The sequence below is a fragment of the Anarrhichthys ocellatus genome, unplaced genomic scaffold (genome assembly GCF_004355925.1).
Source record: "Anarrhichthys ocellatus isolate YVR2014 unplaced genomic scaffold, GSC_Weel_1.0 scaffold9, whole genome shotgun sequence".
NCBI lineage: Eukaryota > Metazoa > Chordata > Actinopteri > Perciformes > Anarhichadidae > Anarrhichthys > Anarrhichthys ocellatus.
Genome location: NW_022280039.1, coordinates 9,539,776 through 9,557,947, shown reverse-complemented (window position 1 = coordinate 9,557,947; position 18,172 = coordinate 9,539,776). Strand labels below are relative to the sequence as shown.

General features: G+C 42.5%; 2 protein-coding genes across 4 annotated transcripts in view; both read right to left on the bottom strand.

Moving 5' to 3' along the window:
- camsap1b (calmodulin regulated spectrin-associated protein 1b) overlaps nt 1–7,288 on the bottom strand; it is a 21,055-nt gene extending 13,767 nt beyond the window's left edge. For all 3 annotated transcript variants that reach the window (XM_031849325.1, XM_031849327.1, XM_031849326.1), the window contains exons 1-3: nt 6,840–7,288; nt 5,197–5,363; nt 1,366–1,628 (exon numbers count right to left, since the gene is read on the bottom strand). In XM_031849325.1, coding sequence (XP_031705185.1) covers nt 1,366–1,628; nt 5,197–5,362 — 429 coding nt within the window. In that variant the 5' untranslated portion in view covers nt 5,363; nt 6,840–7,288. The remainder of the gene's footprint in view (nt 1–1,365; nt 1,629–5,196; nt 5,364–6,839) is intronic.
- Nucleotides 7,289–8,441: 1,153 nt separating this feature from the next.
- On the bottom strand, nt 8,442–17,381 carry ubac1 (UBA domain containing 1). Its single transcript, XM_031849739.1, has 10 exons — nt 16,949–17,381; nt 15,743–15,863; nt 15,580–15,653; nt 15,366–15,473; nt 15,182–15,284; nt 14,640–14,748; nt 14,248–14,512; nt 13,647–13,733; nt 13,385–13,523; nt 8,442–12,769 (listed from the first exon to the last, which is right to left on the bottom strand). The coding sequence occupies exons 1-10, from the start codon at nt 17,084–17,086 to the stop codon at nt 12,654–12,656; spliced, it is 1,260 nt and encodes a 419-aa protein (XP_031705599.1). The 5' UTR covers nt 17,087–17,381; the 3' UTR covers nt 8,442–12,653.
- Nucleotides 17,382–18,172: the final 791 nt, after the last annotated feature.

Sequence of the window (18,172 nt, the reverse complement as noted above, 5' to 3'; positions counted from 1 at the left end):
GGCGGGGCTGGTGGTGTTCCAACAGTCTATCAGAGATAAGCGGTGTCCTGCACAGGCTTTTCCATCCCCTCACAGGGCTTTTTGTGTCTGCTGGCTGCTTACACACGAGCCTGCGTGGATTATTTTGTCAGATGATGCCCCCCCTCCACCAGCCTCAGCAACTCCATCGCTGGTTTCCATGGTAACAAAAAGGGGTAGAAAGATGGCTGAGAGCAAGCGAGCTGGTTGCCGTTAATCCCGTGTAAAGTGTGAGACGTTGGATCTCATTGCTACAGAGGGGCTGCTCTGTACTTCAGTCACTACGCTGTGACGGGGTGCTGTTGACTCAGGTGATGACCTAGTAGGTTACACACAGAGGACATTTAACTTAACATTAAAATATTATAAGCATTACACCCACCAGGCAGGGAAGCAAGGCAAACTGGACATTCTAATGGGGATGATTTTCAAGGGCCAGCATTCAGTAAATGCTGTGAACAGATTGACGAAAACACAGGTGAGAAAAATATCACCAACAATGAAATCCATTCTAAGAAGTATTAGCGTAAGAGTAGTAACCCTCCTAACACTGATGATTAAACTGCCTGTTCTCAGAGGGCACAGGCACCATTGTGTTATTAAGATGTGTACATTATTTCTTCCATGAACTAGAGATAAGTATCAGCTTGTTCCATTTGTGAACGCTCCAGTAGAGAGGATGCTCACTAACATGGAGGTAAAATTAATGTCCTAATTTTACTGAAAGTTCTTCGCATTGTATGACAATATAAGTGAGGTAGGTAGTAAGTGTTGTCTTTTCCCCAATTATTTAGTCAACTAAATCATTAGATCAGGAATTCATTCTGAAGAAACTATAGCTGAAACAAAGCAAAAATTATTGAGATACATTTGTTCCAGATCTTCAAATATGAATATGTGGACAGGAGAGAGAACAGTTGTGGGAAAATGAAACACCACAGCCCTCATCACGGCCCTGTTTTGCATGATAGTCCTCACACAACTAGCAAGAGTAACAGTCAAATTCCACCTCTTCATTTGAATAAAGAAATGATAAGAAAGCGGCCAAATCTTTTTCAGAAAGCTCCACTAAGTCAAGCAAAACAACTCACTACTTATACAATCGCAAATAACATGAAATGTCATGCCTCTGCACAATGTTTCAGTTACTCTGCACGGTGGAGAGAAGCTTCCTCGTGGCTCAAACGTCTGTGGTGGAGACTGATTGCACGGCTGGATCGAGATAAACGCACTGATTTCACTGAGGAAAAATAACACATCAGAGGCAGGAAGAGCTCAGCTGTTGTGCAACGTTGTCATAGCTTCTGGCCTTATTTCCTTGACTCAACCTCGAGTCAGTCCACTCACCATTTTGATGGGCACACAGGCCAGGTCCTCATCTGTGACCGGTGTGTCGTCACTTTCCACAACGTAGATGCCCTTCCTGGACAGAGACTGGATGACCGAGAGGTGTGACTGCAGAGACGCCGCCTGCTCCGTCTTGAGGATGAGCGCACAGACGCGGCAGTAGAGCTCGCAGGACAACAACAGGCGGATGACGGGCGGCTTGATGTGCTCCTGCTCGTACTGGTCCGTGTAGAACGGGTCCCTTAAGTCCTCTGGAATGTGGTCTGCAATGGAGACGGTCAGGTGAACCATGAGGCATTTAACAATATAATAAGATACTGATGCAGGAATATAAAAAAGGTGTTTGGAGAACATCTCTGCCTCGGCCTACACACAGCAAACGTCTACCGTGTCAACAGGCTACAGGAATGAAACAACTTCCTACGTAATATTTGTTCTTTGCTGGCTTCAGTTTACCTGGAGCAAACAGGACCATTTGGGTTTTTAAGTCACAGCCTTTTACTTCAGGAGAACATTGGGAAACGGATCCTTGCTAAGCAGGCCTCTTAGGTGACACGGTGGGCTGTGCCAGCACTAACTTAACAAAAAACAATGAGCTACACTACAGAGTCTGTTGCTTTGGATGTGAAGTCACTCTCAAAAACCAGAAATCCCAACCATATAAGGGCGAGGGACGGAGGCACGCACAAACCAAAGTTATATTGCATCGTAAACCACACTGAGGCTTAAAATAGGTCGGAAATTATGCAAAAAAACGGTGCGGTGATAGAAAGAACCCTGTTCTGTTAAATCTGTTTTTCTGCGATTTAACTCCAGCGTAAGCCGTGTGTGTGTGTGTGATGTGTTCTTAGTGCCGGCTCTGAATGGGGAGATAAAGGGAGCCACTCGTCAGCGAATCTCCCGCTCAGGAAAACAGGAAGGCAGGCCGGCAGCTCCTTCCAGCTGGTTTTGTAGATGATAATACATAAAGCACAGATGTTGAACGGCACAAGTGAGGATGTATAAAATATGTAGGCAAAGAATATTACACTATAAAACATGATCGAGCTTGTTAACCAGAGATATGCTCATAAAAATAAGTCATCCAGCATGACAAAAGCATTAACACGGCTAAAACAAAGAAATCTTAGTTGCCTACCACCAAAATGACTGATTAGTCGACCAATCAACTAAAAGGGGACCGACAATGTTTTACTCAGAACTAGTGTTGGATAAGACCACGTTGAACACCACAGGAAGGTTTCCTAATTTCTAACACATTCAGTCTTTCCCAAAAACAGAAATGTTGCTCTTCAGACAGACATTGTTTTTGTTTCTGCCTGTGATCGTCGCACGGTGCATCAGAGACTTGTCACCTGCTGATTCAGCTTAGAGTAGGGATGTCCTGATCCTTTCTGTTTGGAACAGTAACTCTGAGCCTTTGGTTTGATCAAATCCCTTTATCAATGCAACTATGAACATTTGTTGTGATGTAAGAAAGAGATTGCATGAAAAAAGTAGAAACAGAAATGGCGATTTTTAAAACAATTGGGCATGCAGCCTTTATGTCAGCAGCCGCTAATGCTCAGATCACATGACCGTCTGCCACCGTACACATGGTGCAAATAAGGATGTCATTATACAACAGCATAAATCTATTATGAACACACTCAGCAGCAGTGTGGGTCGTTACTGGAGAGCCACGTCTGAGTAAACACATCTAAACAGTGGCAATGATTGTGTATGAAAACAAAGGGGTCTGGCTGGGGCGAGACTTCACGTTTGACTTCATTCCTCAGATACTGATGTCGTGGGGCAGCTACCCCCCCCCAAAAAAAAACCCTCCTGCCACCAGGAGCCAGGCTGAAACATTACTCACTGGGATTGGGTGGAGCATTGAGGATGGGGTTTGGCAGCAACACCCAGGATGTACTACAGTAAAGTCAGCCGACCGTGATCAGCACAAGCAGGGGAGAGCAGGGTAAAGACATGTGCTGTCTCTCTGTGTCTGTCTGTCTGTCTGTCGCACCATAGGGTGGAAAACAAATGGGCCTAGTGTATTCAGTTCCCAGGGGAGGAAGATAATTGCGGCTGCACCTGAGAGTTGCCTCCCTCTGGGCTGCCAAAGCTTTGGAGCCAACGTATGCTTTCTGTTCTGACTGAACAGCATCTCCGCCCAGGCTTATTTGCGATGCATCGCTAATATGCTTACTTTTGCTTGCCAGGGCCAATGATGACAGACCAAGAACCGGGCAAGCCATTGCCTACAAGCATTGTTATGAAGTCTGAGAAAATATGAGTCTATAAATTACCTTAGAGCAAACTGCTAGGCTAAAAGAAGAAAACTAATTGGGCAAAAGAAACCGTAGCATTCCACCCATAACCTGGATTACCATTAAAACTCCAATCTGACTGACAGTTTAATATGAATGCTTCAGCGGCTTTAGGAAATCTGGGCAATGACCACAGATATACAAGAGACAGTGGAATACAAAACACAGCTTGTATGAGCCTCGGAAATAATGACCAGAGACTACGCTGATGCAACAGACATGCAAAGCAGCAAATAATGGGCCTTGTGCCTGAGTTAGCTGAGGCTTACACGTTAGCTTAACGTCTATGATGAGGAGGAGACACAGTGAAACAAACCTAAAGGTAAACAGCAGCCTTGCAGTCAAACAATAGCTCCAGTCTGTGATGTTACTGCAGCAACCTTTGCAGACAGAAGCTTAAACACCTGACAAACAGTCAGGATGTACCACAGATTTACTTTCTCATGGTTAATATATAGGTATGCACAAAGAAACAATGGACTGTACAGCCTATAATAATTCATAGTGTATCTAATCTGAAAACAGGCCAACACTTTAATGGCTGGAGATATGAAGGGCGTAAGCCAACAGCACCACATTAGACTTTAAAATTTAGACTTTCACGCATTTCAAATAACATACACCAACATCAGTATTGTTGACTCTTTGTAGGACACAGATTTATATTCTTATGAATCCATGATTTCTGATTGTGCTTGTGCATGTAATTCATTCCATGTCATTTATTGTCTTGTATCTGGGCCCCGAGTATGTAATAAAGTTTTGATTTGAATGGATTTTAACCTTAATGCATTTGACCAGCTACTCCCAGTAAAATAAATTGGACTTATGATATCAACTACTCAACAGAAGATAAGCTGCGATAGTGCTGCGTTCTTTTGAGGTTGATCTTAAGGTTCTTAAGGTTGTCTTAAAATCCAAACAACTCATCCGTGTCCTGAAAATGTATTCAGCTCTTGACCGTTGCAAGCAAATCTGTCCTAAATGCTCAGTTACTAATGCTGATGCCATCGTGTGAGTGACCGGCAGTGCAGATCAGTATTTTCCATGCTCTGAGTGTCCATGACTAACAAATATAGCCTGATCCTCAGTGCCTGTCACTCAGCCTGATTTGGGTTCAATCTCACTGGCCAACCGACAAGAATGAAAGGATCTGGTGAGTCAGTGTGGGGGGGGGGGCTTCAGTTGCCGAGTGTCATGGAGGGTATTACTGTTGGCTCAAGTGCACGCACACAGAAATATTTATCTTTCTCTTCCTGTCAATGTTTCCCCACTGACGCTTTAAAACAATCTGCTGATGGCAGTACGTGGATAAGAGTGAACACATTGTTTCAACAATAACGTCTGAAATAACTATGAGAACACGAGGAAGACATTGTGCGGATAGCGCAATCTCTTGTTGTTAAATCTGTAATGGCAGATATATAGATATTAAGTCATACAGTGTAGCCAAATGTAAATGTAAAAAAGAAAACTTAGTTAGCATTTGTGTAGCGTGAAAGCCAATTTAATTACTTACCAATGCCATAGGCTTTGGCAAACAGCCAGCGCAGGTTGGCAGCTATTTTTGCTCTGGCCGAGTCGTACATCTCCAGCGGTATGACGTCCATTGCGCCTTCTGCAACCCCAGACAAGTCCACCTTTCTCCTGGTACTGCCCCCACCGGCACACAAATCAACATCCATCCTTAAAAACAAAGACAAATATGATGTTACCGTCACAATTATACTGAACATACGGCTGAGTAACAGACAAATAACAGGATATCAGCCATCCACAATATACTGAATTACAATCTCACTGGTTAGTGTTAGATGCTCTATTAGAGTGATTCTTCAATGAGTCAAATACATAAAATCCTCATCTGGTGTTTGCTGATTATAAAGGAAAGTGCTGTTGTGGGTGCCGCTGTTAATCCTCCCTATAGCAGTCAATTAGGCTTATATCTGGTAGCTGAGACATAACCACCAAAGTAGCATCCTCCTCTCTGGCGCAATCACATTCATTATGTCGAATGCTTGATGACAGAGAGCAGACCATGTCTTTGCAGTTAAATGAACCTCGGCCTACAGTGACTGAAAACAGTGCTGAACATGAACAATGAAACTCTCTGATTGTTATTTACTATACACTGTGGCAAGCACACGTGTACTGTATGTACTAGACCACAACTGCAAAATAAAAAAGGTAGAAGTCTGTATCTTTTTCCTTCACCCAATAAATTATCACATTGGTTGCTTGAACCAAAAACACTTGCTGAGACAGCACATTTTGGGCCAGTAAGAACCTGAGCAACTTAACAGATAGTTGATAAAGCCTCAAAACTACAGCCTCACATCCTGCAACAAAACAAAACTCACAACAACACAAGATTCTATTTACTGACTCACTGACTTGTGCTTTGTCTCTGATAACTATCTTGCTTAATTTGGGTCATATTTTTGTTTTGTTTTCAGTGAGTTCTCCTTTAAAGCACCCAACTTTGTACTCTGCTGCCACACAGTATTATTACCATTATACAGCGTCTGCAGTAAGTCTAGCAGACTTGTGTGTTTTATAATCAGTGCTGAAGCTAAATGAAACTCAGAGCACTTTCACTTTCAACTGTAGATTCTCTTCGCACTAAAACCACATTAGTGGCCACTGAAACACGCTTAACGTTACAAAAACACTACTAATATGTCCAACAACATTAATTATGATGGTGATTCTGAGGAAAAACAAGTGCATCCACCTGCTCACGAATACATCCTACTAAAGCTCCTTTACATCTCCAGCCAATCTCAGTTATCCTCAGTAAAGTGAATGTTATATGTTATTATTATTATTATTATTATTATTATTATTACCTGTAGCGTGCTAACTCCACGTGATGTCACCTCCCCACCTTTAACGGCCCAATGCTGGCTTGATGAAATAAGCTAATAGGTGACTGCTAATTAACTACATTAGCTGCATCTATAACATTAGTATACTTGTGTTACAGTGATCTCATTAACGAGGGGAAGAACCGTTAGGTGACAAAGTACACATTTGGTTAAAGTCAGGTTAGCTAAACGGGCCATACATGCAAATGTAAAGAAGCTAGCCGTTAGCTCGCGAGTGTCTCCTGTGACGTTAATACAGGAGCAGCATGACGTTAGCTAGCTGGGAAGACATTACCTTGAAAGGTGTGGTATCTTCCAAGGCACCCTTCAGTTTAAACACTTATCCAAGGATCCGCCTCGCTTCACAGTGGCCTGCTGTGTAGACAATACACCAGCAGCAGCGGCGCATCGTAGCCGGCTAATAAAAGCTAGAAGGGAGGCGAGGAGTCTGGGTGGTCTCCTCCCAGAAACAGGACCCGATTCGCGGCCTGTGTGTGACTACCTCTCCGCGGCAGGCTTTCAGCTCAAACAGCCGCCAGGTTTAGAGAAAAGGGAGAGGGCTCTCCCGGGAAGAAACACGACGTACAGAGAGGCTGTTCCGATTCAAAAAACTATCTCTGTATTAGACGCCTCATTTTAGTTAACAGAATAACAAAAACACACATATAATTGGCTCTGGCTTTGCAGCGAGAACCGGTGGATGTGTTCGCGCTCTGCCCATAGAAATGTAATTACCAGCCCAGGCGTTCGTAAAAGCAGCAAATGCGCATGCGTGATTACCTTCCAGAGCACTGGTAATAACCAAGTGTCAATAATAAACTAACAGTAGGCCAACTCACTCTCCTAATTATATTTCATTCGTTGTTTTGAAGCTAGATTCTTTCAAAGCAATGACTTAGCTCAGTTTATGTTATATTCTAAATCTAACCACTAGACTCTGGCTAAGGTATTTGTTTGACAAGTTGACTAAAACCCACTAGCATTACTCAGTAGTTCCTTCCTTTATTATGTCTTTATTTCAGTATGAATATATCACAATATAATATGTCCACGTTTGTGTTGTTGTAGTCCTGTGTTGTCGTTGTGACATTGACGAATGACGCCATCTAGTGGTGGAATGTGGTATTACAATTTGAAGCATTTCAGTGGTTTTGTAAAGCAGTGCCAACACTAATTTGTATGCTGTCAAAAAATAATTGTTTGCATATTAAATACAAATGAAATGAGTGATGGTGTGTTATTGAAATGATTGCATTAACTGTCACTTCCCTTCAGTGACGTAAGAAGTAAGACCATTGGCACACTTTTACACACACATTAAAATAGTAATAATTTCAAACAATGCAGCTCATACTTCTGTTTGAAATTGCTGGCATTTCATTCATATGTATCCTTCTTCGTCTTCACAAGAGCACACTCGAGATTAATCTAAAAAGTTTCTTTTCACTTAACGTCTAAGGAGTAAATCAGCTTTGTTCATGCTCACCATACTGTATGTATGTACACACATTGTTCAAGAGTGAACACAGTACACTTCTGTTATCTTAATCAAAAGGCCCAAAGACAACAAACTAATAATTGTTTTATGTTTCACATACAGATGAATCGGAGAGATCTGAGAAATCAGCTGGTCATAGAGGACAGAGGAGCCACAGCTGCTCTTGAAGAGCTACAGCTCAACACAAAGCAGCCCTGAAGCAAGAGCGAACAGAAAGAGAGGCTTTTGCAAAGGCCCTGTGGAAGGAGCAAGCTGGGAAAAAACAGCCTTCCTGTTGCAAGCACTTGAAGGGACAAGTGGCTGATCTCAAGAAGTCAAAGAAAGAGCAGCAGCGAAGCAAAGCTGAAAGGCACAATCACCGAGGTGACCGCAGAGCTCCAAGAGGACAGGAAGTTGATTGAGTGATCTCCAGAGGGATCTTGAGGCGTCCTCTTGTCAGGACAAAAAAGAGCATGATGTGGGGAATTGTGCTGAAATGAAGGAACTAAAGGACCGCCTCATTGATCAGCAGGAGAAAAGTCTGGAAAAAGAGGATTAAATCCGTTCCCAGCGCATCAATCTCCAGAACCTTCATTGAAGCCAAGGACAACATTGTCTCCTCACTGCAGGAGAAAGTGGACCAGTGAGCCTCAGACCTCAAAGAGGAATAAACTAAAAAACGGATCACTCTGGAGGGACTATGAGGCCGCTGTCTCCCAGCAGCTGAAGGAAGCAGAAGAACTGGACCATCTGACTCATGAGAACCAACAACTCGCTTCTGAGAGCAAAAGGCTGCAAAGTGAACTTGAAGCTGCTCTAAATGAGAGGAAGCTTGATTATAGGCAGCTTCAGGGCGACCGAGGAGCTTGCAGCAGACTCGAGGAGGCCATCGAGAAGCAGCAGGCTTGGTCCTCGAGAGCTTGTAAAAAAAGATCCAGATCCAAGAGATCTCTGAAAAGACTCTGGCTTTGGAAAAGAGTCGGATCGCTGACGAATTCTTAGGGTATTCCCTTAAATATGAGAAGAAGTGCTTTGATCAGATGATTTTAGAAAAGCAGGCTGCAGTCGATCCTCTAGCAATCCTCAGAAGAGACTTATACCATCACTAAGCTCCGGTGCATGGTAGATGGGCTCAAAGAACAGCAGTCAGAGAGCAAGACAAGATGCCCTAAAACAGAACAAGACAACAATCTCAGAGTTGCAGCAGAGAGTTGATCAGTTCAACCTTTTGTGAGAAGAAAGTGTCAAGCTCAAGGAAGCTTTAAACCCAGCAGATGGCAACACTGGAGGAGAAGCAGAAGTCGTCCGTGGCGCTCAGGCTCAACCAGCAAGAAAGTGGCCTGGATGAGAGCACAAAAGCTCCTCACCACCTTCAGCAGGAACACACAGATCTGGCGAGGAACTCGCTGCTTTAAACTCACAGCACCCTCCACATCAGCTACACACAAATGAAACCCCCCACCAGCCTTCAGACCGCCGCAGTCCACATTCAAACTCATTTTTCTGTACATTTATTTATGACATTTACTATTTCCTGTCTGTCCATCCTGGAAGAAGGATCCCCTCCTCTGTTGCTGAGGTTTCTCCCATTCTTTCTCCATTCAAGGGGATTTTGGTGGTTTTCTTCATCAGAGTCGAGGGTCTATAAGGACAGAGGGTGTCGAATGCTGTATATAATGTAAGTTTGTGATTTATTATATTGGCTCTGTAAGAAAATAGTCGACAGAGACCAAATTATCTTTTGCAACATGAGCCGCAACTCCAAGACAATTTAACCTCAACCTGATAAGAGGACACCATGCTTAGAAAGTTATATTTTGGAAGTACAAACCGCATTAGAGTGAACAATCTTCAAGACATGGTTGAAATAAAACTAAATCGAGTCATCACCTGACAGCACTTGATCTTTTCAGGCGGTTGTATGGACTTTCATATTTACTGAGCATGACTCTCCTGAAGGCTGATGAAACTATATAAAAATGCAAACCTGCATCCCAGTGACACAATTTACAACTGTGCTTCTCTGACTGTGACATGTCAAAATGTCTTCTGTAAGCCTTCGTGGGTTCCAAAACATCCTCCTCACTCATTAGTACACCCGGCACAACACATTCTCCATCCGCCTGACATTCAGAGAGGGACAAGTCAACTATTTACCGAACAGGTGCCAAGTGATCAGTCCAGTCGATCATCCGCTCACTTCTAAACATGGCTGAGTTTTCTTGCCATTCGCTTAAAGAAAAAAAAAAAAAAAAACAATCCAAAAAATACAGCCACAAAAAATACCTTTAATGCAATAGTGATTTAAATGCCAGTAGCCGTGAGGCTGTCTGAATGAACAGACGGTGAGAGTATATTGCATAGGTTGTTAATCGGGGACAGTCCTGTATGAAAGCTGAGTGAAAACCAAACCCTGTGACACAAACCATCCCTGTGTCCCTCAGCAATACAGTTCATCGTGTTCTTCTCCGTTCACAAAGGTGTCTGCATTTCCGGTATTTCTTCTTCTGTAAAACGGACATTCTCCCAAATGTTTGTTTGGAGATACTACGGGAGAGCCGTATATATGCATACTGATGCAAAGCATGGAGGTGGTGAGACAGCTGTGGTCACTGTGGCCGTGATGGAGGTCCACCGCAGTGCAGAACGTGTGCAGAGAGGCTTCCGGAGACGAGTGAACAAATCCTTTCATTCTAGCGTGTTGCACTACTTTCAAACACACCGAGACCCTAAAAGTCCAGAAGCACATTTTACAATGGTTTGTAAAAACAACATTTGAATCATTTAATCCTTTTTTTTTTTTCACATTTTGTAGATTAGCTCCGAGGTTTGCTAAAAATGTTTATAAATAAGAACAAGTTACTAGTTTGGCTTCGATATAAATAATGTAATAATACATAGTTCAAACAGACACCTCTCTAAAAACATTTAAATATTTTTCAAATATTGCAATTACGAAACCATGTCCTGTAGTGCTCTTATTCATGAAGTTCTAGACAGATTAGTTAAAGCCATTTTCAAATGCCAAACTAGAAGAGGGTGAGCAGAGGTTTTGCCCCGACGACAGCTTTAGAAAAACAATCTCAGCCTCCCTGAGCAGAAAGTCACGTCAATACCACATTTTAAATATTGAATAAAAACACTCAAAAAGCTTGGCCAAACACACACCACCCTCCACATTGTTTCTAACCGTCGGTCCAACCAGGTGCAGCTGAACCCGCCTTCTTGTAGCTGGAGATTTGAAGTACTCGATGCAAAGGCTAATATTGTAGAACACGCTACCCATTGCAGTTCACACATCTGTAACACGCAAAACAAACAGATTTCCTTACAGGTCGGCTGAAGTCCTCGCTATTGCACAGAAATACAGGGGGGGGGTTTTCAATGGGTAAAAACGAATGACAAGGCAGATTATATAGTGACATTTTGGTTTGGTTTGACAGCATAAATGTTCACTGCTCTCAAAAGACAAAAAAGAAGAAGTAAACCAAAAGACACTGGTTGTGTCTCAAATTCTGTTTTTTCCTTGTGTGCATGAAGATGCTCGCACCTTCGCAGCAAGAAGCGAGCGCGCATCTTCATCTTTCAAATTCAAAAGGTTAAAAAAGGCAAACCCCTTCTGATTCGGCTCAGCTTCATTTACCGTCCCGCTACAGCCATTTGAGACGTGAACCCTTCTCTTAACTTCGGATGTGCTGCAGTGAGTGATATTCGTAGAGGTGAACAAGTGCTAGATGAGCGCGACATTAAAATATGACATTCAAGAGCACATTGACAATAAACACACAGGCCTAATATATCGTTTTTCTTGTAAAAACATGACTAAGACACAAACAGTTTAGTGTACAGCTTTCGTCTTAAAAAAAAAAAAAAAAAAAAAAGGCAAGAAAGTCAAATAAATACTCTTGAAGAAGCTCAAGGACAAATATTGGCTTTGAAGTGAGAGGCGGCCAGCTGACGGTGACCTTGTGGGCGCGAGTGGAGAGAGAGTTCACGTGTCCGAAAACCCGTTTTCAACGAGCTGAACAAACGCTCGACTTTGACCTTCGGCCTCTCAATTACAAGCCGTTACTTTGATTTAAAAATAAAAAATAATAAAGACAAAGGGGGAGAAGAAACAGAATGCGAAGCTGACAGAAGTTTTCCACACGTTCACCACAGATGAAATGTAACAATTTAAAGAGACAGACAAAACTGTAATTGATATTTAAATATTGCAAAACATACAAAAACAGCTCTCTTTGAAGTGTAAACATTAAATTGATGTCTGATGTCATTTCTGCACATGGAGAAATTATATAAAATAAATCATGTCTGTCACGACTATAAACTGTCCTCGTTAAAATGTAAAAACAACATACTAAATCTCTTTTTTTAATTATTATTACTGTAATAATGTTTATGTCAACATTTGTTTTGTATAAGTGTTTTTACTGTACTGTTATAAATAGTTATATGTGTAACATCTTAATTCATACTCCTCCAGCATTGTCTTTACAAGGCAAAAACAATACTTGTGTCTCTGCCACACTCAGATACACACGCATCCACACACACACACACACATACACACACACACGCGCACACACACACACACAAGCTGCCTGTCACACAGGGGGTCACCAGGAAGCTCTATGTTCGATTGAGGGTCTGGAAGATTCTGGATATTTGGAGCATGACCGGGCCTGTCTCGGGGTCGTTCATCCACTGGGTGCTGTTCAGAGGATTCTCCAGCATGTCTTCAAACGCTGCGTACAAACACAATAGACACCGGTCACAAACACACTGAACAAAACCAGCTGCTATTCAAAAGTCTTTAGGCCAAAACCGGACCGAGACCACTTGAAAAGGGGGGCCGTTTGTGGCATGAAGGCAAAGTCGACCCACCACAATATTTTGTGATAATAAAGTGTTAACATGAGTTAAAAAGCTGAACTACAATCAAGAAAGCAATCTTCCAACCTTCATTTTTTTGTCCTGTGTCTATCAGCTCGTCACTATGATATGAAAGGTTCAGCTACAGTCTGGACTCATAACGCTCACGATCAGTTACTTCTCTGTGTTTACTCCTCTGTTTGTAAAAAGCTAATGTGAACAGGAGCCAGACCAGAATTAAAATGCAACAATGTAGAATGATTTTTTCTCGGTCCAGACTAAATGAACTGTACTGCAGAAAGCGTCCTCATTCTGTAAAGCTCATTGCATTTACTAAATTACTTTCTTTTTTTGGCCGACTCAGCCTTCCTCAGCTCGGTCTGGTTCAGCTGTGCTGGAGTTTTAAAACACTACCACACAACAAAATAGGCAAAGATGTTCGGGATAGTTTTTGATATGCTTGTCCACTAAATGTGACTTGACTCTACCTAGCAGGGTCTTGGGATTGGTTAGACCCAACTGGACCACTGGATTCTCCAGAATGGCTTGGAACAGCGGGCTGTTGGTGTCGATGCCTTTGTCCAGATCTTCTGGGGAAGGTTTCCTGTCTCCCAGCAGCCACTCACACTGCAGGACGGAGAGAAAAATAAACAACATAAAAAGAATATAATTATAAATATTCCTTTAAAAAAAAAAAAGAGCCATTTCTCAAATCTGCATGCAAACCCTGTTATGGATGTGTGAACGTACCGCAGCATCCTGTTGGTTGTTATTCACCCTCAGAGCATCGACCACTTCCTTCTCATCGAACCCCATCTCCATCAACGCAATGACAGCCTGCAGAGACAAGGAAGAAGGCTGAATGTCTAGTTTAAAGAAACGTTCAGTCCCATAAAGTCTACATACACAGTCACAGTTCTACTGAGTGTGGCAGGCGTCATGGGGAAATACACAATGTGTGCTCAGTGGAAAAAGAAGAAGAAGAAGCTGGTACTTTAATCACGTTTCTATTTTTGGAGATACTGCGGAGCACTGTTCCTGTGGAATACGGAGGTACATTAAGCTCTAAAATTAGGGAAACGAGAAGATTATGAACACAATCAGCGTGATCTACAAATCCTATGACTAAAGCCACTAACACTTTCTGTCCATGAGTTCACATTTCAATATTCTCGGTATCTAATAGGCTTTATTCCTCAAGTCCAGTCCTACTACTTTCTGTCTATGTATACTATTGTATGTTAGATGGTGCAGTCAAGTAGCATCTTCCAACAAAATACAGAGCGATGGAAAGCTCAGGGGTGAGTTATACAACAGTAAGTAAGAGTCAAAGAAGGCTAAGGCCACCCACTCTTGAGTCCGGTCTGAACTCCCGTTTCCTGCGGATCCTCTTGAAGATCTCTGTGAGCTCGTCCTGCCGGATGCTCGCTTCTGTGCTCGACTGGCTGGAGAGGCTGCGGAGAAGGTTCGGACCGGAGGCTGGCGCCGAGGGGCCCGGTGTGGCGGCAGCCGTGGCCCCTGCTGCCCCGGACGAGTCCTGGCCAGGTATGGGTGCGTCTACAGTGGGGTCGTCTACGTGCTCGATAAGCCACTCCATCGCCTGTGTGACGGACATGCTGCAGAAAGAGAGGACAAGATGAGGGGAAAGAAAGGGTTTCTTTTCTAGAGAAACACCGTCAACATATTCCAAATAGTTTGGCCCGTCATCAGTTGTGAGTGACTTGTTATCTAACAAAGACTTACTGGTTCAATCTGAGAGCTTTGATGGCTCTGCTCTCAGGGAAACCCATCTCAGTGAGCTGCTGAAGGGCTGTTTCATCCACCCGGTCCTCTTCATCCTCATCCAACATCGCTGCAACACAAAGACACCAGAGAAGTGTCACTAAGGGTTGAGCAATGCGTGTGTGAAATGTCTCCAACAATCAACAGCAAGGATTTCCAGCAACAAAACATATCGAAATATGGCCGATAAGCAAAAGAAAGACTTTAAATGCGGGTCGCTATATTGAGTTTGATCGCAAAAACTAAAAGAGCACACGAAGACAGAACATTTAATACCTCCTTTTGTCAGAGTTTTTAAATAAAACGTATGTAATACGTATTGTAATACACTCTCAATAACAATGTGTGCCGAGGTTGGCCCATTAAGCAGATCATAAGAGGTCTAGGGCATTAATGGATAGATGTATTGGAGAATTTTCGCCCTGTTTAACAGAAAGAAAAAGTCTTCTCCCCATCCTCATTTTCCTGACGTGTAAATAGATTTAATGGATTGTAAGTTCTACCATTGGCCTTTTTGAAAAGTTCCACAGCATCAGGGTTCAAGGCTAGAAGCTTCTGGGCGACTTCAATGAGAGAAACCAGGATCTTTCTGAGCTCCGTCTGAAACTGGAACAACACAAGCGCAACAAAAATCAATAACTTCTTTGCAACGGTCTAAACTAAGATCCATTCCACCAAGAAGCTTACATCTCGGATGTTGTGCTGGGTCACAGTGCGGTCAGTGTGGCGTGTGGACAGGTTGCCGGTGGCTTTTAGAATTGCATCTTTGTCTGGAGCCTTGTTGTCTTGTTTCTTCTGTGACAACCAGGAGAAACAACAAAGAGACATAATTAACAGCAGGTAAAATAAAGACACCACATCTCTGGTGCAGAATTTACAAATGAAAGCCGATTCAGCTCACCTTTTCATCTGAACTAACGTCTGCCATCTTTGGAGGGGTCGGCGGCGGTCTTTTCTTTATGAGCAGCAAAACTTCTACGAGACATATGAAACACGGTCAGGTGGTGGGAAACAGGGGAGGGTTGTGTGCTTCCCAAATCTCGTCAAATAGGCCTGAAACATACCTTTATCTTTGAGATTCTCATCAGCGACAGTTTTGGTGTCTGTGAGGACTCGTTCTGTAGCAGCGTGTATGAGTTTATGGTGGGTAAGTGTTTTGGGGTCTTCTAGACTCCCGTGTACATACTGTAAACCAAGCACAATACAAAGCGAATAAACAGAAGGGATTACACTGTTGACTCTCTACATTACTGCATCATCTGCCAGATATATTTCTTTGTCAAATATTCATAAAATCTAGAAAATGGTAGAAAAAGGTGACATCTTGAAATTGTTGTTGTTGTTTTTTTTACCAACAGTGCAAAACATGCAAGTATTTAATTTACAATACACAAAGCTGACAAGCAGCAAATTCTCCCATTAAAGAAGTATGTTATGGTCTGGAATTAGCTTAATAATTACTTTAAATGATTAACCGATAATCCAAATCCTTGTCAGTTCCTATTAATCAGATATAGTTGAAACAACAACAAGCTGATAAATCAGTTGGCATAATATTAATCCGCAATTATTCTGATTATCGATTAATCGCTTAAGTCAAATATCAAGCGATAATGATTCTACACTGTGTTTTCTGCATTTCTCCACTCATCATATCATTGTAAATTAAATATCCTTTAGTCAGACAAAACAAATCATTTGAAAACCTAAACTGGGACTCTAAAAAATTGAGAATTGTTCTAATAATTTTCAGATGTTTATAGACTAAACTATTAATTTAAAAAAGGCAATTAATCAATTAGTTGTTTCAGAACTGAATCTGACAACAAATTTCAACTTGCATCATGATGTCTGTGGCTGTGTGTTGATGTTACACAATTGAAAACAATGTAAACATGTACGTTCCCCATGTTGTCACGAGAAACAAACAGCAGACTACCACTGGAAGTTATGCTATAGGCCGTAGAAGGAGAAGTGAGAAGAGATGAGTGTAATAATAGACAGCCTGTAAAGCAACATGCCACTCAGGCGAGCCACTGGGAACAGACAAGGGGTATAGCTGTTAGCATAGCTAGCTAGTTTGAGATGGGCAGCCAACCTGCTAAATTATAAATAGCAAGGTCTACCCAGTTACTATAAATACAAAGCCAGTGACACTGACACTGACAGTGTACACAGAGGGTAGGGCACACTGCAACCACCCCAGGCAGAGGAGTGACAGGACAAAAAAAAGCAAACTAGGGAAGACACAAACAACCCCAAAAACCTACATGTTTCAAGCACTTCTCCTTCAGTTTCTCAACAGTGGTGTCTTCAGTGACCTCCTCTAACCACTCCGTGCCGTCCATGGTGCAGATGTGTATTTTCAACACTTTCCCGGCGAATATCTTCTCCTCCTGGACGAACATAGCGGCAGCCTTTGGGAGTAAAGAGTACCAGTCCAGTGACGTTAGCTAGCAGCAGTTGCTATGTGCTCCTGGCAGAGCTAGCGTGCTAGCGTTAGCACCCAGCTAGCCGTCGTTTTTGTAAATCCAACCGACAACAGAGCAACACAAGGCGCAGGTTAGCTGAGGGCCATCTTCAGTCTCCTCTACCGGGTTTCGCTGCGGTGGCAACCAATTAGAGTGTTCAGTGACCGCCAAGGTGTTTATTATGCCCAGCGCAACACACAAGCCGCCAGCCAGCAAGTACCCTATTTTTACTGTAAGGTTTGAACTTTGAACTTCAACGGTGCCACTAGCGGTGCATCATGGGAGCAGTAGTTCCTTTCGGAGTTACAGGCTATTCCATTGATATAAATCACCCTGGTGAACTCACGCCAACTTTTAACAACAATGCTAACAACAGCATTCATATATACAGTAACTATATATATATATATATACATATATACTTTTTGAATATATATTTATATTGTACATAGTCGTTAAATGTTTATGCTTACATCGTTCCTGTTTATTGTATATTCTGTGTATGCACGTAGAGAGCAACGAAAAACCGGAGTCAAATTCCTTGTACGCTAGCCACAGTATAAACATGAGCCAATAAAGCTGATTCTGATTCTAAGGTGTTCCCTTAACCTGTGATCAGTGAGGATGGATTACCATTCTAGAAAAGCCTGCAACTGCCACAGCACCCCAGACCTCCAGGAAGCCCAGACCTCCAGGGGCCCAGACCTCCAGGAAGCCCAGACCTCCAGGGGCCCCACAAGTTCCAGGTGTCAACTGGTTTATGCTGATGTAATTGAACATTTGTTTGGTAATATTCACCACTAAAGAACAATATCAACTACCACAATAAGGACCATTATCAATTAATATGACAAGTAAATTTCCAAATTATCGATAAAGAAATGGTCTAACAAATCCTGTCACAATTTCCCTAAAACTTAAAATGACCTCTTCAAATGTGTTGTTTGGTCTGAGCAACTGAGACAATGGAACCAGAGATTTGGCTCTTCTGCAAGAAAAAAGAAGGGCTTTGTTGTGGATACT

What these genes read in the sequence shown, in the direction of transcription:
- ubac1 (XM_031849739.1), bottom strand. Translation starts at nt 17,086, where the DNA reads ATGTTCGTCCAGGAGGAGAAGATATTCGCCGGGAAAGTGTTGAAAATA. An exon ending in ACGTTAGTTCAGATGAAAAG is followed by an intron (nt 15,474 to 15,579) that starts GTGAGCTGAATC and finishes TGGTTGTCACAG; the next exon opens with AAGAAACAAGACAACAAGGC. An exon ending in AAAGCTCTCAGATTGAACCA is followed by an intron (nt 14,513 to 14,639) that starts GTAAGTCTTTGT and finishes CTCTTTCTGCAG; the next exon opens with CATGTCCGTCACACAGGCGA.